The sequence below is a fragment of the Cydia splendana genome, chromosome 7 (genome assembly GCF_910591565.1).
Source record: "Cydia splendana chromosome 7, ilCydSple1.2, whole genome shotgun sequence".
NCBI classification, from domain to species: Eukaryota; Metazoa; Arthropoda; class Insecta; order Lepidoptera; family Tortricidae; genus Cydia; species Cydia splendana.
In genome coordinates this window covers 332,308-352,287 of record NC_085966.1, presented here as the reverse complement: position 1 = coordinate 352,287, position 19,980 = coordinate 332,308, and the positions used below count along the sequence as shown (strand labels likewise).

At 42.5% G+C, this 19,980-nt stretch overlaps 1 protein-coding gene across 1 annotated transcript in view; it reads left to right on the top strand.

The window, feature by feature from the left end:
- The window catches only part of LOC134791980 (E3 ubiquitin-protein ligase listerin), a 62,627-nt gene that overhangs the window by 5,142 nt on the left and 37,505 nt on the right, over positions 1-19,980 (top strand). The window contains exons 8-18 of the mRNA XM_063763076.1: positions 415-478; positions 603-720; positions 13,550-13,673; positions 14,002-14,127; positions 14,555-15,139; positions 15,382-15,580; positions 15,817-15,998; positions 16,289-16,416; positions 17,034-17,193; positions 18,182-18,369; positions 18,715-18,835. Coding sequence (XP_063619146.1) covers positions 415-478; positions 603-720; positions 13,550-13,673; positions 14,002-14,127; positions 14,555-15,139; positions 15,382-15,580; positions 15,817-15,998; positions 16,289-16,416; positions 17,034-17,193; positions 18,182-18,369; positions 18,715-18,835 — 1,995 coding nt within the window. The remainder of the gene's footprint in view (positions 1-414; positions 479-602; positions 721-13,549; positions 13,674-14,001; positions 14,128-14,554; positions 15,140-15,381; positions 15,581-15,816; positions 15,999-16,288; positions 16,417-17,033; positions 17,194-18,181; positions 18,370-18,714; positions 18,836-19,980) is intronic.

The window sequence follows — 19,980 nt, the reverse complement described above, 5'->3', positions numbered from 1 at the left end:
GGAACTAAAGTTTTTCAATAGAAAGGAGGATGGGTCAATTATACATAGTGCTGCAAACATTTTGGACTAGTTATTGAGTTTTCACTTCTGTCGGCACTCCCGGAGTGCAACCCGTTGTTTTTTTTTGGGCATTTCACGCAGGCGATTATTTTTCTGTGCATATTTTTGACCATTTGCCATAGAAAAGGAAACCTGCAAATCTTCAGAAAATTCGCGTTTGTACGGGACAAACGGTAGACAATTTCATGGAATGGTCCATATTGCCATTCTGGTAACGCGCGTTCCCACCGACTGCGCCAACTATCATAAATCTTGAATAAAACAATTAAAACATCATCTTCCTAACGTTGTCCGCGCTTTTTGCAAAAGATAATAAGAACTTTATACTTATGAAGTTATGTTTTCCGTATTCAGGGCGACACGTGGTTAGACAAAAAGGATCTTCTGATCAAGAGGATAATCGACGTCTTAGAAAACGGTATGTCAATTATTAACAAATTATCTATTTAATTTGATTTCTACCATAGTTTTATTGCAAGTACCTTTGGAACGCGAATCCGAGGCTTTTTAATAAACGAGCACTTACCCGTTTCTGTCCGCAGGGGGCTGGGGCGACGCGAAGCACCTGTCGAGCATGCTGCTGCCGCTGCTGGCTTTCTTGCCACAACACATGCTCACTAAACACTTCTACGAGACCTTTTTCAATGCCGTATTTAAAGGGTAAGTATCAAAATCCGTTTTTATCTAAATGACAGATTTTTTGTTTTGGCTCACCTTACAACTTGCATTGGAAAATTTCCGAATTAATACGAATTTACAAAACGTACGTCAGACCCATACTGGAGTATGCTTTTCAAGCCTGGAGTCCTTGCTTTGCCAAGGACATAGATATGCTGGAGAAGGTTCAACGGAGTTTCACGAAACTTAAGAACAAGCCATATGAGGAGAGACTGAAGGAACTGAAGCTCACTACTCTTAAGCACCGCAGAGAACGTGGAGACCTAATAGAGACGTATAAAATACTGTCTGGGCACTATGACCTCAAGGATTTTCATTAGATGTTCAAGCGCAACAACAACACCCGTCTGAGAGGTCATCACTTAAAGTTAGAAAGGCATAGGTCCCACAGTAACCCATACAAACACTTTTTGAGCAACCGAGTGGTGAGGGCTTGGAACAAACTCCCCGAAGATGTGGTTTCAGCACAAAATGTGAACCAATTTAAAAATAAATTATATAAACACACCTATACATCTACTTGTCAACGATAACTGTCAATGATTACTGGATACAGGCAATATCAGTTGTCACAACTGCCTGCCTGCTTACAGAATAATAATAATTAAAGATGAAGTTACCAGGATCTGGAATCAGGAAAAAGTATACATTGTCCCCGTAGTTTTGTCAACCAGTGGTGTAATCCCTAAATACCTCCACCACAGTCTGAAACTTATTGACCTGAAACCAAATACATATATACAGTTACAGAAAGCAGCTATACTTAATACTTGCAGAATCGTACGGAAGTTTCTGCAAGAGGATGAAAAAAAAAATAATTTAACCTGATTGCACATATCATCTACTTGGCTCCGGCCCGTAGATAATATTAATTACCAGCTTAGGCTGAGAAAGAGAAATCTTGTAGAAAAATAATAATAATAAGCCCGCAGGGCAGCTTGTGGCGAGCTGTTGGGGAGTAACGACCCCACGGACCCGAGTGCTCCCGAGAGTCGGTCAGGGTCTCCGTCTCCGGCGTGTCTTCGTCGGTTGGAGTGGACCCCAAGGGGACCCGCAGGACTCTCAGCTCTGGCTTGCCTTTATTGGCCGTCCAGAGAGGAATCGCTAGAGCTATATGCTCCAGGGGTGGAAGTGTTAAAGGGCATAACGCCGCGAGTAACTTCGGAGAAAGCGCAGCACCACCTCTCGACACCCCTGAGCCGCTCACGCCGGTGTTGCGCCTGGCCGTCTTTACGATGGCGCATCAGGTGCCCATCTAACGAGTGGCGAGTCATCGCCTGCCTCGATAACCTGTGCAAGCAATGTTATGGCAGGTGTCCGGACTTCTTTGCATAGCCCAGTCTTTTTTCCACCCAAACTTAAACCATAGACCAGTACTCTGTCCATATTCTTTACAATAGCTTCCGGTTCACGGGTATCTATTGATGTACCCGTGAATGGGTTCCAGCAGGCGTTCTACATGCCATTAAATCTCTCCAAACGGCCTCTACGTGTTGGATCTATATTCCCACGCACGCCTTATAAATGACCGGGCTCGAAAGACCCGAGAGTTTTAAAACGGAGATACAAATAATAATAACTAGCAAAAAGCAGAGCTTTATAAGGGCTCGCGGAGTTTTTCTACTTAAACCTTACAGAATGATTATCTCTGACAATGTTTGAAATGAGACAATTAAATGCAAAAATTAATGTAAATATATAATATTCAGATAATATTAATATCAATATGTAATAATAATTAATCAGCAAATACCTGAAATGTAAAATAACAGTTGGATATTGTACATATATTTATTGACTTGTAAAATGATAGCCTTTTACCAATAAAACATCTGAATCTGAATCTGAATCTGAATATAACCAAACGGAGTGGTCATTAACAGGCGTTCCCCTCTGTCGAAAATAAGCGGCCAATGGTCAACCACATGTATGGATTGACGTTTATCTGACATGGCTATTTTGACATTACGTATACATTGAATGTGCCCCTCCCCCGCAAAAAACTGCAGACTATTTTGTACCAAAAATTATAGACATGGCGTCTCCGTTTGGTTATATCCTCTAAGACTTAAACGTACCGAACCGCGCCGCGTCTTTGATCCAGTCCGAGGCTTGTTCCATGTTCGATCGAGTGGGTACGTTATAAATCCGTTAAGAACGCAGCAATAAGTGAGAACAAGAAAGAAATATACTGACCCCGGTCGCTGTCCGGTACGCCTGTCTGTTACAGCTTTTACTTTTTCCATTAAAACGTGTCCAGACGACTGTTTGACACGACGACAAATTTCCAATATCATCCACACGTCATATACAATTTCATGAGCGTATTACATCCTACACGGTCGCCCATTACTTTTTGTAAGGAAGCCAATTGGCTTTCCTACATAATGTTGGGTCAGAAAAACTATCCCGTCTGGACACCTACTGGTGGTAATCACGCTGCTCCGCACATAAACACACATATAATTCGCTCTCCTAAGTGCTCATCAAGACGAGTGAAATGGCCAAATCAGCGTTTGCCTATGTTGTACCAAACCTGAGTTCCAATAGGTACTGCAGGGTTCAGCATCAGCTCTATCTTGGGTACTACTCTCCTAAGTGCTTATCAAGACGAGTCGGATGACCAAAACAGCGTGTGCCTATGTTGCACCAAACCTGAGTTCCACTAGGTACTGCCAGGGTTCAGCATCAGCTCTATTTTGGGTACTGCTTGACCAAGAGATCATCATGACGAGTCGGATGTCTAAAACAGGGTATGTCTATGTTGCACCAAACCTGAGTACCACTAGGTACAGCCAGGGTTCAGCATCAGCTCTATCGTGGGTACTGCTCTTCCACGTGCTCATTAAGACGTGTCGGATGACCAAAACAGCGTGTACCTATGTTGCACCAAACCTGAGTTCCACTAGGTACTGCCAGGGTTCAGCATCAGCTCTATCTTGGGTACTACTATCCTAAGTGCTTATCATGACGAGTCGGATGACCAAAACAGCGTGTGCCTATGTTGCACCAAACCTTAGTTCCACTAGCAGGGTGGCCACTTTCTGGAAAACCGGGAAAACCGGGAAAAGTCAGGGAATTTCGCTAGTCATGGAAAAGTCAGGGAATTGTCAGGGAAATTTAATGGAGGTCAGGGAATAAAAATTGTCTCTGTATGTACAGTCGACGTCAAAGATATCTTTACATTTTTCGCCTTGTTTCAAAGGAGTAAGGTGCAAAAGTGTAAACATAAATATCTTTGACGTCGATTGTACATAATATAAGTACATAATAAAAAAACAAATTATTAATTTTACCATCTCCAAACATTATAAATATCTACTATAGTAGGTAAATGCGATCACTCTATCACATCACACTAATATTAAAGAAAAACGTGTTATAATGACAATGCTGATTAAGGACGAAGTTACGAAGGCTGAAATCATTTGGTGTTTGTATCAAGTACTAAGTCATAGCTAACAAAGGAGCGGTGGACAAGCCGTGGATCTCTTTCCTCTGATGATTCCGGACTCTGATATCGCAAAAAAAATGCGCTTTCTAAGAACAAAAATAGCCTACACTGTTGTATACCTACGGACTCCATATTTTTTTCGACAATTAAAAGAAGCATGTTCTGATTGTGATGTCGTTACCATAGGCTTTGACGAATCCCTTAATAAAGTTGCTCAGAAAGGGCAGATGGACATCTTTTTCCGTTATTGGGACAATGAGAAAAACCAAGTCCGAAGTAGATATTACGGCTCAGCTTTTCTGGGGCACGCAACTGCTGCTGATTTGTTGGAGACTTTTCTTGCCACGACTGATGGCAATGACACAAAAAAAATATTGCAGGTTTCGATGGATGGCCCTAATGTAAATAAAATATTTTTTTGCAAGACCTAAAGTCCAAACTCAAAAGTAAGGGCGAAGCAGGTGACCCAATTCTGCTCAACATGGGGAGTTGTGGACTTCATAATCTCAACAATGCGTTTAAAAAATCACTGAAAGCCTCGGGATGAAAGGTTGTAGTGTTTTTACGTTCTCTATACTACCTATTCTGCTATAGCCCCGCGCGACGTGAAGACTATACAAGGTTTTCAGGCTCGAGTACATTCCCATTAAATTTTTGTGCAGTACGTACAGTCGCCATCAGATATATCGGGGCGGATAAGGCGCTCACAAATATCTGAACACGACTCTATTGTCAAGGCGTTAGAGTGCGTGTTCAGATATTTTTGAGCATCTCGGCCGCTCCGATATATCTGATGGCGACTGTACGTTGGCTCGAGAACGTTAGCGTTGTTGATCGCGCCACTAAAATTATTTCGTATGCTTTGACTAAGGGAATATCTTGTTTCGATCCCGCAATCGCAGTCAATGCAGAATTCCGACGAGAGAGGCTCGATAAAGTGTTGGACATATTTGTCAAAAATAACCGGCTTTCAGGATATGAAGCAGATAACGCCAAAAGTGTCTGCAACATGAATCTAGTATTAAAACTGAATCTGGCGTGAGGGTGGGGAGAAGTGACCGAACAGGATAGTCTTATGTATCTTTCAGTAGGAGTAGCAGCGAAAGAGCTATTATTGTTTGTCCTTGTCACAGTCTCACATTTTATTTGTTCCCCACCGTAAATTTAGTATGGATTATGGTGGGCAACAAATGAATTCGACCAATCACAGTGTCGCATTTGCGTATGTTTTGTCCCTCACGGAGGCACGCGTATACCACTTCTATACGATCCTACCTTCTATGGTCTGCAATGATATTTGTAAATCACCTGAATTTGAGAAATCAATGAAACAATTTTCCATTAAGGATGGTCACCGACTGGATGATGTTTGGCTCGGTTTGATAAAAAAGGAAAATAAAGACATGCAAACTTTAATAAAAATGGTCATGGTGTTATCCCACGGAAACGCTTATAGTGCTGAGCGTGGCTTTTCCATCAATAAGGAGATATTAGTAGAAAATCTTTCGCAAGAGTCTATAATTGCGCAAAGACGCGTTTATGACGCTATATCCTAGAGTCGGACCAAGAAAAGTCGGCAGCGCATTTGATAGTCCACGCAGTGCAAGTGTTATTTATACGTCATAATTTCATAGAAGTTTGACGTTTAAAATAACACTTGCACTGCGTGGGCTATCAAATCCGCTGCAGACTTTTCTTGGTCTGACTCTACCACGGCGGTATAGACAAAATAAATATTGAAAAAAAAAGATCCACGCGGCTCGATTATATTATATGATACTTACATTTAATATCCAATAAATTCAGTAGTCAGAGGTACCTACTGTTTCAATTGGTTTTTCCTGTATACCTAGCTTTTAACAATAATGGTCAAAAATTAAATGAATTATTGGGTAACTGTAAGAACTGTATGATAGCAAATTACAATTTTTAAATGCAATGAAACAGTACAAAAACGTCACCTGAAGTAGGATGTGAACCCACGACTTCCGTCTAACTATGCTTTCGCTCTTACCAACTGAGCTATTCAGATACTACTTCTTATTATTTACGTTTTTGTATTATTTCATTGTACATATTTATAAATTGTGATTTGCTAGCAGATAATTCTGCAAAAGCGCAAAAATGTATTCCAATTATATATTTTATATTTATTACATTTAAGATTATGGTCAGGGAAAAACTTGAAAAAACGCCTGGAAAACCGGGAAAAGTCAGGGAATTTTAGTTGTAGGAAATAGTGGTCACCCTGACTAGGCACTGCCAGGGTTCAGCATCAGCTCTATTTTGGGTACTGCTCTACCAACTGATCATCATGACAAGTCAGATGTCCAAAACATCGTATGTCTATGTTGCACCAAACCTGAGTTCCACTAGGTACAGCCAGGGTTCAGCATCAGCTCTATCGTGGGTACGCTCTTCCAAATGCTCATTAAGACATGTCGGATGACCAAAACAGCGTGTGCTTATGTTGCACCAAACCAGAGCTCCACTAGGTACAGCCAGGGTTCAGCATCAGCTCTATCTTGGGTACCTACTACTCTCCTAAGTGCTCATCAAGACGAGTCGGATGACCAAAACATCGTGTGCCTATGTTGTATTAAACCCGAGTTCCACTAGGTACTGCCAGGGTTCAGCATCAGCTATCTTGGGAACTGCTCTACCAAGTGATCATCATGACGAGTCGGATGACCAAAACAGCGTGTGTCTATGTTGCACCAAACCCGAGTTCCACTAGGTACAGCCAGGGTTCAGCATCATCTCTATCTTGGGTACTAATTTCCTAATTACTCATCAAGACGAGTCGGATGACCAAAACAGCGTGTGCCTATGTTGTATAAAACCCGAGCTCCACAAGGTACTGCCAGGGTTCAGCATCAGGTATCTTGGGTACTGCTCTACCAAGTGATCATCATGACGAGTCGGATGTCCAAAACAGCGTATGTTTATGTTGCACCATCGACAATATTGAAATTGAAAACACCACATAGGTATCGCTGTCCGAGTACCCACAACACAAGCCTTCTTGAGCTTACTGTGGGGCTTAGTCATTTGTGTAAGAATGTCCAATATTTTTTTTTTACTACCAACGCCATCTGTCAGAAAAACAAATAATTAACATTGGCACGAATGTTAATTCATCACTTCAACAGATGGCGTTCGTAGTAATACAAAGTGTTATTCCTTTATTTTATTTTTTTAGGTTTATAAAATGATATTTTTATGTTTGATAACACATCTAGACATACATTTAAATTACTATGGTAAATCTCAAACCAAACAGTGCAGTAGTTTTTCCGTAAAGTGTACCACAAGAATGCATAGATTGTCGAATAGTGATAGGGCTCGCTTCGCTCGCCCTAATAATAAGGACTAAAGTGGTTCCGATGCTCGCACTCGCGCTTGGCAGCACAATTTCAACAAGCCCTCGAGCCTGGTTCCCTCCCACCTTCCTTAACAACTGGTGTCACCTTCCTGCTCTATAAGTCCGATAGTACCACGGAAGCGAAGAATTACAGACCCATCACATGCTTGCCTACACTCTACAAGCTCCTTACATCCATTTTGAGAGCAAAAATCAATACGCACATTGTCGCAAACAATATTCTGGCTTCCGCTCAAAATGGATGTAGGGTTGGGTCCCGTGGTACTAAAGAGCTCCTCCTCATAGACATGACCATCTGCCAACAAATCCGGCGGAACAGGGGTGCCCTCTCAGCCGCTTGGATTGACTACAAGAAGGCCTATGATTCGGTGCCTCATTCATGGTTGGGGAGGGTCTTAGAGTTGTATAAAGTTGATGCAGCTTTGAGAGCCTTCCTAAGCGCGTGTATGGGACAGTGGACCACAGTCCTTCGTCAACCAGGAGGCGGGGATGACCGTCCTGGCCCGCAGGATTTTATAAGGATTGAGCGAGGAATTTTTCAGGGCGACAGTCTGAGTCCGCTGTGGTTTTGCCTAGCTTTAAATCCCCTCAGCACCCTGCTGAAGGATTTGGAACTAGGTTGCCGGCTTCGGAGAGAGGGTGAAGTCATTTCTCACCTTCTGTACATGGATGACCTCAAATTATTTGCACCAAACAACCAAGACCTGTCGGAGCTACTGAAAACCACGGAAGTCTTCAGTAGTGCCATCAACATGGAGTTTGGTGTCGATAAATGTGCGCTTATGCATGTACAGCGGGGTAGGGTTGTAAATTCAACAAATTTACAACTGTCTGAGACAATGTCTTTCAGATCTATCTCTGAATCAGAAACCTATAAATACCTTGGTATGTCACAGTCGTTGGGTATTGAGGACGAGGGTATTAGACGGTCGGTGAAGGAGCGCTTTTTCAGTCGGCTCACAATAGTACATTTCGATGCTAGTGCGGAAGGTATGTCATTACTTCACGAGTACCGAGATATCTTGCCACGAGCCGCAGGCGAGGGGGAAGACTCGGGACGAGTGAAGAATGACATTTCCGCACGTGTATCGAACGACGTTTTTTAATACAGTTGCGAAAAAATAAGTAAAACATTGTTAATCGTACACTAAACAAAAGTGGTAACAGTGACAGCTCGCTTAGACGTCGTCTTTAAGTATATTATATCTATGGGCGTTTGGCAGCTATTCCGTTCCATTCAGACACCTTATTAAGAACGGAATTTTCAATATTCAATATTAAAAAATAAACGTGTTATAATGATGAAGAGGTAAGTATTAAAATATGAAATATGTATATTTTTCATATTCTTACATTAACAGTAGGTTTTTATGCTGATTACGACGTTTAAAGGAAACTAATATTAACACTCATCAATAAGTAGTCGTGAATTGGAACAAGTATAAATTTTAAAAAATTGGAAAAGTAAAAAGCACTAGTTCGACATAACCAACTTTCCGCACGCTAAACAGCTACGTAAAGTAGCACTTTGTGAGCAACTGTATTAAAAAAGTCCTTAACAGTCTTTTGTCAGGAGGCAACAAAGTGCGCGCCTTCAACGCCTGGGTAATGCCCCTACTCGCATACTCCTTTGGCATACTAAGGTGGACTCAGACCGAGCTGGACGCACTGGATCGGAGGGTCCGATCACTGCTCACCACACATCGCATGCTACACCCACGCTCGTCAGTTATGAGATTGTACATCCCACGGAAGTGTGGAGGCCGAGGCTTCCTAAACGCCAAGGATCTCCACAACCGCGAGGTGTACAATCTCAGGAACTATTTCCTTAACAACGAGTGTGGGATGCATCGTGATGTGGTGGCAGTAGATAGGAACCTCACGCCGCTCTCCTTGGCAAACGAGAACTGGCGCAAACCTGTGGTACTAAGTGCTGCGGATCGCAAGGCGGCATGGGAGAGTAAGGTGCTACACGGGCGGTTCTACAAGGCCCTCACGGGACCCGATGTGGACCTGCTCGCGTCGGTGAACTGGTTACGATTCGGGGACCTCTTCGGAGAAACCGAGGGTTTTGCCTGTGCAATTTCAGACGAAGTGATGATGACGAACAACTATCGGAAATATATCCTGAAGGACGGTACGGTCGACATTTGTCGGGCATGCCGCCGTCCCGGAGAGTCACTCAGGCATATCATTTCCGGTTGTTCTCATCTTGCTAACGGCGAGTACTTGCACAGACATAATCTCGTAGCCAGGATTATTCACCAGCAACTTGCTCTTCTATATGGCCTTGTGGACCGCGAAGTACCGTACTACAAGTACTCACCTGCGCCTGTTCTCGAGAATGGTCGTGCCACGCTCTATTGGGATCGATCTATCATCACTGACAGGACTATTGTAGCCAATAAGCCTGATATTGTGATAATAGATCGTTCGCAACGTCGGGCCGTGCTCGTTGACATCACCATCCCCCATGATGAGAATCTCGTGAAGGCCGAGAAGGACAAGTCCAGTAAGTACCTAGACTTGGCTCACGAGATAACCGCCATGTGGGATGTTGATTCGACGATCATTGTCCCGATAGTCGTTTCAGTGAACGGTTTAATAGCGAAGAGTCTCGACCAACATCTTGAGAGACTCTCGCTAGGTGGTTGGATCAAGGGACAGATGCAGAAGGCGGTGATCTTGGACACGGCGCGGATAGTCCGCCGGTTCCTCTCTCTGCTGCCCTGACCACCGGTAGCTTGGGCCTTGCCCCGCTGCTGGCGGCACCCTAGGTTAGGTTTTTTATAATGTGTTTATATGTATTTTTTATTGTTTTGTAAGTGTTTTTATATTTTACTTTTATATTCATATTATAAAAACCTAGCCTAAGACGAATGATGAATAAAGAGATAATAATAATACATTATTAATCACTCAGTAAAATTCTTAAACCTAGTACGATGTACCACGACAGTATCTAGCGCAGTTGATTAACTACACGTCTTTTGTCAGTTAAAACAGTAGGAAAGACACCAATAGTATATCTAATTTATGCTTAAGAGCGCTCTTACAAGAAAAGTCGAAATAACGCAAAATTGATGATTCTAGTCGACGAAATTCAGGACTTTGTGCTCATTATTAGAAACAATGAGTACTTGTTCCAGTAAAAGCGTCTTCTTATCTTTTTAAATATCGTTGTAAATATTAGAAAAAGGACTTATTAAATTAGTAATGAGTTTTTTTCTGATGGTCGTTTCCGAAAAACCCCGTGAAGCACTGAATGGCAAGCTCTTATTTGGAAATGTTGAGAAGTTTACTCTGCTAAACCTGGCTATTTTGTATTACTAATACCCTGTACTTTAGGCATATCAAACGATATTTTTCCTACACACCTTTGAGAAAGAGAAAATCAAAGTAAAACGAACTCAATTTTCTCTCCGAAACAAGTGTCAATTCCTACGAAAATCTACTTAATATCGAAGTCATTTTCATACTCAAGCAATCTGCAACGTTTGCTTATACTGTTGGTATACATTAGTGTTTATGAAATTCTATTATAATTTTTTGGCAATTTTTTGAAAACTACTCTATATTACCGATGACGCGCGCTGCGCCAGCTCAGTGCCGCGGCAGAGCTTGTAGAGGCAGGACGTGTGTCGGTCGGCTCCGCACATTTTCAACGGCGACAACGAGATTTTTTATCATTGTGTGCGGCGGGCGCCGTGTAAAACGCTATACTGTGTGCGTGTAAACCGCAACGAGAGACTTTGATCCTAGCACTGTTTTTATAGTATTATAATTTATAATGGTACAGTTTAATAAACTACCGGGCAGGATTAAAAATATTTGAAACGACCTGACATTCTATATGTATTAATTTTGACTCAAGATAGTACTCAGGGTCTGATGATGGAGCCGGAAGGTGGTCACCGGTACTAATCAACCATGCAACTAAACCACTTCGTGTTTAGGCTCGTTTTATTCATCTCAACAAGATCTTTGACACAAGATAGTACTCATGGTCTGATGATGGAGCCGGAAGGTGGTCACCGGTACCAATCAACCATGCAACTAAACCACTTCGTGTTTGGGCTCGTTTGATTCGTCTCAACAAGATCTTTGACACAAGATAGTACTCAGGGTCTGATGATGGAGCCGGAAGGTGGTCACCGGTACCAATCAACCATGCAACTAAACCACTTCGTGTTTAGGCTCGTTTTATTCATCTCAACAAGATCTTTGACACAAGATAGTACTCAGGGTCTGATGATGGAGCCGGAAGGTGGTCACCGGTACCAATCAACCATGCAACTAAACCACTTCGAGTTTGGGCTCGTTTGATTCGTCTCAACAAGATCTTTGACACAAGATAGTACTCAAGGTCTAATGATGGAGCCGGAATGTGGTCACCGGTACCAATCAACCATGCAACTAAACCACTTCGTGTTTGGGCTCGTTTGATTCGTCTCAACAAGATCTTTGACACAAGATAGTACTCAGGGTCTGATGATGGAGCCGGAAAGTGGTCACCGGTACCAATCAACCATGCAACTAAACCACTTCGTGCTTGGGCTCGTTCGATTCGTCGCAACAAGATCTTTGACAAAAGTTACTACTCAGAGTCTGATGATGGAGCTGGACTGTGGCCACGGGTACCAGTCTACCATGTAACTGAACCACTTCGTGTTTGGGCTCGTTTGATTCGTCGCAACAAGATCTTTGACACAAGATACTACTCAGGGTCTGATGATGGAGCTCGAAGGTGGCGACGGGTACCAGTCTATCACGTAACTGAACCACTTCGTGTTTGGGCTACGTATTTGGGCTTCGTGTTTGGGCATCGTGTTTGGGCTTCGTGTTTGGTGTATCACCTAGTGTCTAAGATCTTGTTGAGACGAATCAAGCGAGCCTAAACACGATGTGGTTTAGTTGCATGGTTGATTGGTAATGGTGACCACCTTCCAGCTCCATCATCAGACCCTGAGTACTGTCTTGTGTCAAAGATCTTGTTGAGACGAATCAAACGAGCCCAAACACGAAGTTGTTTAGTTACACGATAGACTGGTACCCGTGGCCACCTTCCAGCTCCATCATCAGACCCTGTGTATCTTCAGTGTCAAAGATCTTGTTGAGACGAATCAAACGAGCCCAAACACGAAGTGGTTTAGTTACATGATAGACTGGTACCCGTGGCCACCTTCCAGCTCCATCATCAGACCCTGTGTATCTTCAGTGTCAAAGATCTTGTTGAGACGAATCAAACGAGCCTAATCATGTTACTACATGGTTGATTGGTATCCGTGACCACCTTAATCATCATCATTATCATCAGATCCTCAATACTAGTTCGTTTTTAAACCCTCGTTGATACAAACTTTACAACCTATAGGTACCAAATGCTATGACGAAACATGTAAATAAGCGAGTACCTATAATTTATTTCGAGTAATACTTATACCTTCATAAGTACGAGTATGGGGCTATTCATAAATTACGTCGTTTCAAATGGAAGGAGGGGGGGGGGGGGGTCTGGACATCGGATGATGGTAGTATGACGTAGGAGGAAACAGAGTCATCCGAAGCATGATTTTTGGATGATTTGAGGGGTGGGGGGGGGTGGGGGGGGGGGTCAAAAATCGTCAAAAAAAGATGAAAAATTAATTGATGAACACTGCACACACTTACATTTGCACTGCATTTAGTATTTTCGTACTTACCAATATAACAGTTTTAGGACTTTAAAAGTTAAGCACAGTTAGTGTTGTTATGGTTGATTTCAATATGCTTCACGAAGGATCAAGAATGTTTAATCCATCATTGTAGTGCGAGTGTGGTAGAAGGGATCGGCATACTGAGCTCGCACGGCCTGCCGCAGCGCGTAAAATACCTAAACTCGCTCAACGCCGAAATGTAATAGCGCTCTTAATAAAATCTGTAACTACCCTCAGCATTCAAACTACTCTAATAATTTTTCATTTTTTGCCCAGACTGGAGAAGAAAAGCGTAATCAGCTCAAAAAGCGAACGACAATCTTGGATCACAAGCCTCTCCGAGTGCCTTCGCTACCTCTCACTCCAACACACAGAGTTCATGGTGGAAGTGGCCACGGCGGTAAGATTCGCTATTCAAAATATTTTTACTTGTCATGGATACGGTTAGGCCCCAATTTCACCACGGTGACAAGTGCGACAATTGTAAAATCACTGTTGCTGACGTCACAGGCATCCATGGGCTACGGTTACCACTTACCATCGGGCGGGCCGTATTCCTGTTTGCCACCATAGGTCTAAAAATTGTGCATAAGAAAAATTACATTATATGATGGGGTGAGGTTGGTTTACTTTTACTTTTCCTACTTCTCTTCACCCAGTAATCCCTGTAAGTATAGTAAATGATTGTTTATTTCCAGTCACAATTAATGGAGTTTCATCATTCACAGGTACATAGGACGTGGTTGGAGAAAATACTGACGGGTCATGATGGACAGACGACTTGTAATTTGGTTAGATATTCGGGTGGAAACATGGCATCGCTGGTCAAATACTGGCTGAGACAGTCACTGGAGGTGCGTATGGTTTTTACTAGATTGTGGCATGCGAAAACGGTCCTTATGCTCCATGTACATAAGGACCCTTCTCTCGTGGATAGCTTACCGTGTTTATTAGTATGTTTCTGTAAGTCGACATTTCGGTGACATTGCTATATTATGGTGACATCGAGCAGATCTGATGATGGAGACCGAATGTGGCTATAGGAACTAGGAAGTAAAACCATGGAACCTCATCGAGCCTTGGTTACTTAAAAACGTGTCAATACTGGAAAAATACTACTGACGTATCCTTTAAGACATTATAAAGGATACCAGTTCTCGTCAAGGAAACGATAATTTTGTATGGGTTATGAACGTTATGGAAAAATGTAAATCAACAGAAATTTCTGTTCAAAATATTACATTTTGTTAAAAGGAGGCCTTATGGTATGTTTTTACACAGGCTAAGGAAGGCGCCGACAAATACGACCAGCTGGCCAGGAATTTTTGGCAGAACATCGCCTCCACCGTCGTCGCTCAGATCGATAAACTCTCCACCGACCAGAACGACATTACCACCCTCGTCGACGCCCACATATTATTGCTGCAAACCCTTAAAACTTCTCAAGAAACTAAGAAACCTAAGAGCATTAAGTTCAACGATGAGAAGCAAGCAGAGAATGATGAGACGGAAGAAACGAGCCAACAATGTAATGCATCTATCGAGGAAAGATACAAACATAACTTAAATAACGTTGTTGAGAAGATCTGTGCTCAGTACTTCGAGTTCGCTAGCAAAAAACAAGTCGCCAATGCGGTTTTCAGTCCAGTACTTACGCTACTTATTGAATTCGATGATAAGGATCTCTTCTTAGCGTTATCAAAACACTTCGACTCGGATTCCATCTACGGATTTTACGATAAAACTTTAAAAGGATGGTTGGCCGGCGATACGATGCGATGCAAAGCAGCAGTGGATATCGTATTCCTTTTAATGAAACATTTGTCTGAAAAAGAACAGGATGCCTTGCTGGAATCTTTCAAACAGGTCAGTTTAGCAGTCCTATGTTTGTGCCTTGTGGTACTCCAATATTTTTTAGCACTTCTATGTACCTAGGTACTTAAAGTAGTATGTACTATACTAAGTTATGTTTCGAATTAGGCGCTTGTCCAAATTATAGTATATTACTTCTATTATACCATCAATTCAACCGTATTAAATATGAATATCGCAGCTTTTTGATGATATACAGCATCAAAAGCCTTCCTAAAGTCTACTCAACATTTCAGTTCCCTCCGTCCGTCGTCGAGTGGTGTATCTCTCTGTCCCTCTCGCACCCGCACTGCCGGATGTCCGCGGTGCGGCGATGGCTGCGAGGAACTTTGGTTGAGGATAGTTTGGTCGCCGTGTGTAGGAGGATGATTGATGAAGACGATAGCAAGAGCAGGAGCTTGTTGCTCATGTGTTTGGCGACGGATGATGGTGGCGGTGAGTATTATGTTTACTTTAGTTATCCCCGTCGGAGGTAAAGTGGTGTATCTCTCTGTCCCTCTCGCACCCGCACTGCCGGCTGCCCGCGGCGCGGCGATGGCTGCGAGGAAGATTAGTGGAATATAGTAGTACTTACTAGTATAAAAATAAGTGCCAAAAACTAGTACTTTTCAGGGTCGATCATTGGTTTACCGTACTGTTATGTAATTATAATTTTGTTTGTTCTGTTACAGAAATAATGATATCCCAGTCATCAGTATCAAAGATAATGGAGCTGGTCTGCACCGCGCTGAGTCCCACAGCACCGTCGTTAGAACGGCTGGCGGGAGCGGCGTCAGCGCTAGCCAGCGAGTTAAGCGGCTCCGACTGTACCCAGCTTGCTTTATCTCTATTCCGGTTGCAACTGACTGTACAGGTATGTCTAGATTTTGGAAATTGTGTGATTATAAATTATAACTGCTGGGGAAGACTTCGTAAAACTCACCATCACGCTCCACGGTTGTTGAGCCATTTAGAGTCCTAGCTAAATTGGTTGTTCAATACTTGCGCTATGGCTTGAGGCTAGGACATTCTGTGTAAAGTTTGAGGTGTAAAATTGAATTTTAATTGCCATTTTGGACGGGTTATCGCGTCCATGGGACTCCAAAGGGTTAAGTGACATCATCCGGCATTTTATCATACTAAGCAGTAAAATGTATGTTTCAGCGTGGTTCCGGCCTCCTAAACGTGGAGACGTGGTGCGAGGTGCGCAGCGCGTGGCAGGACGCGGGCGCCGGCCACCAGCAGTTCAGGGCTCAAGCGACGCAGGACGCTAAACTGGAACTTATTCATGAGTAAGTGGTACAGGGAGCTGCAAAAGTGCATGGCCCTTTATGAATGAATTACATTCACATTAAATTTTGCGAGTTGTTGTCCCTAACAAAAAAATTGATAACGGAAAACACCACTTGCGGCTCATCGAGATTTTGAACTGGCGATTTCTTCCGTGGTTGAAGTATGCGCGTCGACCAGTGGCTGAACACTGAAAGAAGGAATCTTTATACCTCGTTTACAGTAGGCCGTTGAGTTGAGGACAGGGCACTGAGCAGGGACGTACTGTAAACGCCATCCTGCTCATACCCAATCTTGGGCATTATCCAATAATTTTTCTGTGTCTTAATGTAACATACACTTTTAACCTTTTGAACGCCAAACCGCGCATCCATTTGCCGTGCCACTGACGCCACGGAGGTAAAATTTAGTTTTGTGAATAAATAATGTGAATTATTTAATGCCAACCTAAAAGTGGGGTGTTTTCCAGTAGATTTTCATCAAAAAACGATCGACGTCCAATGCCGTCTTTGGCGTCGTTGTCACGATTTTGCGTTGACGTCAATTGCCGTCTGTGGCGATCAAAAGGTTAAGAACCTCTCCATCTTGGCTGTATAATGGATGAATCAATCTCTTCCAGCACGGAGTCCCTCGACGTCCAAAGGGTCGAGCACATAGCCTCGCTCTGCCCGTACTTACTGCCTCAGTTCGGCGACTCGCAAATGCCCGACGAGACGGAGGACGTTGCGGCGCTTCTTAAACAACTCTTCGACTTTGAGAAAACAGAGGATTCTATAGAGGTAGCACTGTAGAATAATTAATTTAAGATTTTATTGAAATACCACGTCTCCCAAAATTCAACGATAAGCTGGCACCAGAAGATGGACCTGCTCTCATGACTATGCGAGGAAAAAAAAGAAAAAAATATATCTCAATTTATTATGGAATTACAAAAACGAAAATCGACATCCGTAGTGGTATGTTTAACGACCAAGTCTACAATTTCTCATTTTTTTTCCATTTTTTTTATTTATTATTTTTCCTCGTGCAGTCATGAGCAGGTCCATCTTCTGGTGCCAGATTATCGTTGAATTTTGGGAGACGTTGTATATTGCTACCTACGAATATAATAGTGTCAGTGCAAGCTAATTCTGCAACGATTTAAAAATATAGAAGCGTGATCATGAAACGTCAAATTCTAACCAAAATATGACGTTCTAGTGGCACTTACACACGTTGGCGCTGCTCAGTCGATGCAGAGTTAGCTTAGACGGATTCTATCATATCAATATCTAGTTGCAAAAGTTTCTCGATCTTCTAATATCCACACACATCCACACATCACATTACACAAATTATGTTTTATTATCATTTACTGATCAATACAATTCTGGTTGGAAGAATGTACTTTCAAGAAAAATAAGGGGTTTTCGACTTCAACGTCATGAAATCCAAAGATCATCACACCTACGAACGAAAAATATAAAAATCCTTTTTATTAAATAAAAAATACACTCGGCTGAGGTCAACTTATAAACCACTTTATCCTTTTTATTAAATAAAAAATACACTCGGCTGAGGTCAACTTATAAACCACTTTTCGTTTTTCGTTTGTTTGTTGCCGGTCCAATATTGGGATACCCTCCTCCAATTGAGGGGGGATTTAAATCTTCTCGAGGCAGAGGTGTAGGGTTGGAGCCGGTGTAGCTTTATTTGACGTTCATAAGCGCATTGTAATATGCCTACTTGAATAAACTATTTTTATCTTTATCTTATCTTGTCTTTCAGGTGTTCGCCCTCAGACACGACTGCATCCACTCCAACCTGAACTGTCCGCTGGGCGACACGGACGCCATTAGGACAGTAATCGACCAGTCAGGGGACTCATCACTAGACCTGGACCGAAAGGAGACTGTAGCGTATATGAACAAGGTTGTTTTCCGCGCGGCGCTGCTGCGTACACTGATCTTACACAGGTAAATAAACTACAACGATAAAGTCAACTACGATTAACCCTTTAACGGGCAAGCCTGAAAAAAACTCTTCAATTTAAACCTCATTGCCAATCTATAGTCCTAAAAATTCTGTATAAAAAAACATAAAGATGATGTTTCAGGGTGGTCTTTTTTGAGATTGTTGTACCAAAGAGAATTTACCCGGAGAATAAAATATACCCGGGTCGTAAAATGCCATTTTATAAAGAAAATTAATGTAGTTTTTTCTTTGCCACATAATACGTTTTCCGATTAAGATACACATTCTTGCGTGGTCCCTACAAAATCTTTACTGTAGTGAAAATCAGGATTATTAATTTTTAACAGGAACGAAGAAGAGGAGGCGTGGGGCGAAGAATTGTTCAAAAACGAATACATAGTGGAAGAGTTCGCGCGAGTACTGCACGACTACGCGGTCGTGTGCTCGCTCTACGACGGATACGCTTTTGTAAGAACATATATATAGGGGGTAAACACCAGAGCGTCTCTAATTTCTTTAGACACATTTCTGATGAAGTTTTTCGTCATTTTATCACATTATTAAAAATGTTTTGTAAACCAGACGTAACTTGAAGATTTTGCGTGTTAGGTATAGACTTAGGGCTCCCGATATCCGTGCTACACGCCAACCCGTGCATCCGTGTTCTTAGCCCCGGCGGTGCTAAGCCTCCAAATTACACGAACCCGTCAAAATCCGTGCCCGTGTAGTGCGTTCGGATCCGGAGTTGCGTTCGGTTCCGGATCTAGTTGTTGTTGTTCTGTTTTTTTTTTTGCTTGTTATTGGTAATGTATTATTGTTCGTTATAAACTTTTCATTCTTTGCTCTTATAAAGAACGCGTCCGATCGTCACTATACGTCGAGAACGGGCCGGACCCTTGTATCCGTGGATCCGGACACACGGGTAACACGGGTACACGGATCTTAATTACACGGATCCTAATGACCCGTTCCGAACGGGCCACAAATCCGGTTTCGTGTAGCACGAGAACGGGGCCCCAGCAACGGGTACCCGAAACCCGGACCCGACCGCGAGCCCTAGTATGGACATGGTATTTCGCCTAATACTATTAAAATATGTTTCACAAGGACATTTAACATTAAATTTATGGGGTTTGAACTTCGATTTTCGAAGTAAAAAAGTTATTAATACAAAATGTAGCCCTCATTTTTTTTTGTCACGGTCTATACAAAATCTATACGAGTATGCATCATAGTCAGAACAAAAAAAAAATCGGAAGAGATTTTTTAGAAATAACCCTTACATACATACATACATACATACATACATCACTGGCTCAGTGACCCAAAGAGGATCTTGGCCTCTGACACAAGAGAGCGCCACTCTGCCCTATTCTGCGCCACTTCACGCCAGTTGGGTATTCCGAGGGCGGACAGGTCTTTTTGGGCTTCGTCACTCCAGCGGTATCTGGGACGCCCCGACGGACGTAACCGGAGAAATAACCCTTAAGTTGATAAATTTTCGGAAAAAAGATAATGGTACACTTTATCTGAAAATGCAAGGCCATCAAGGTCACAAGGGCAGTATTGTGGATACTGTATTATTTTTGTACAAGACTTGCCGCTATTAAGGA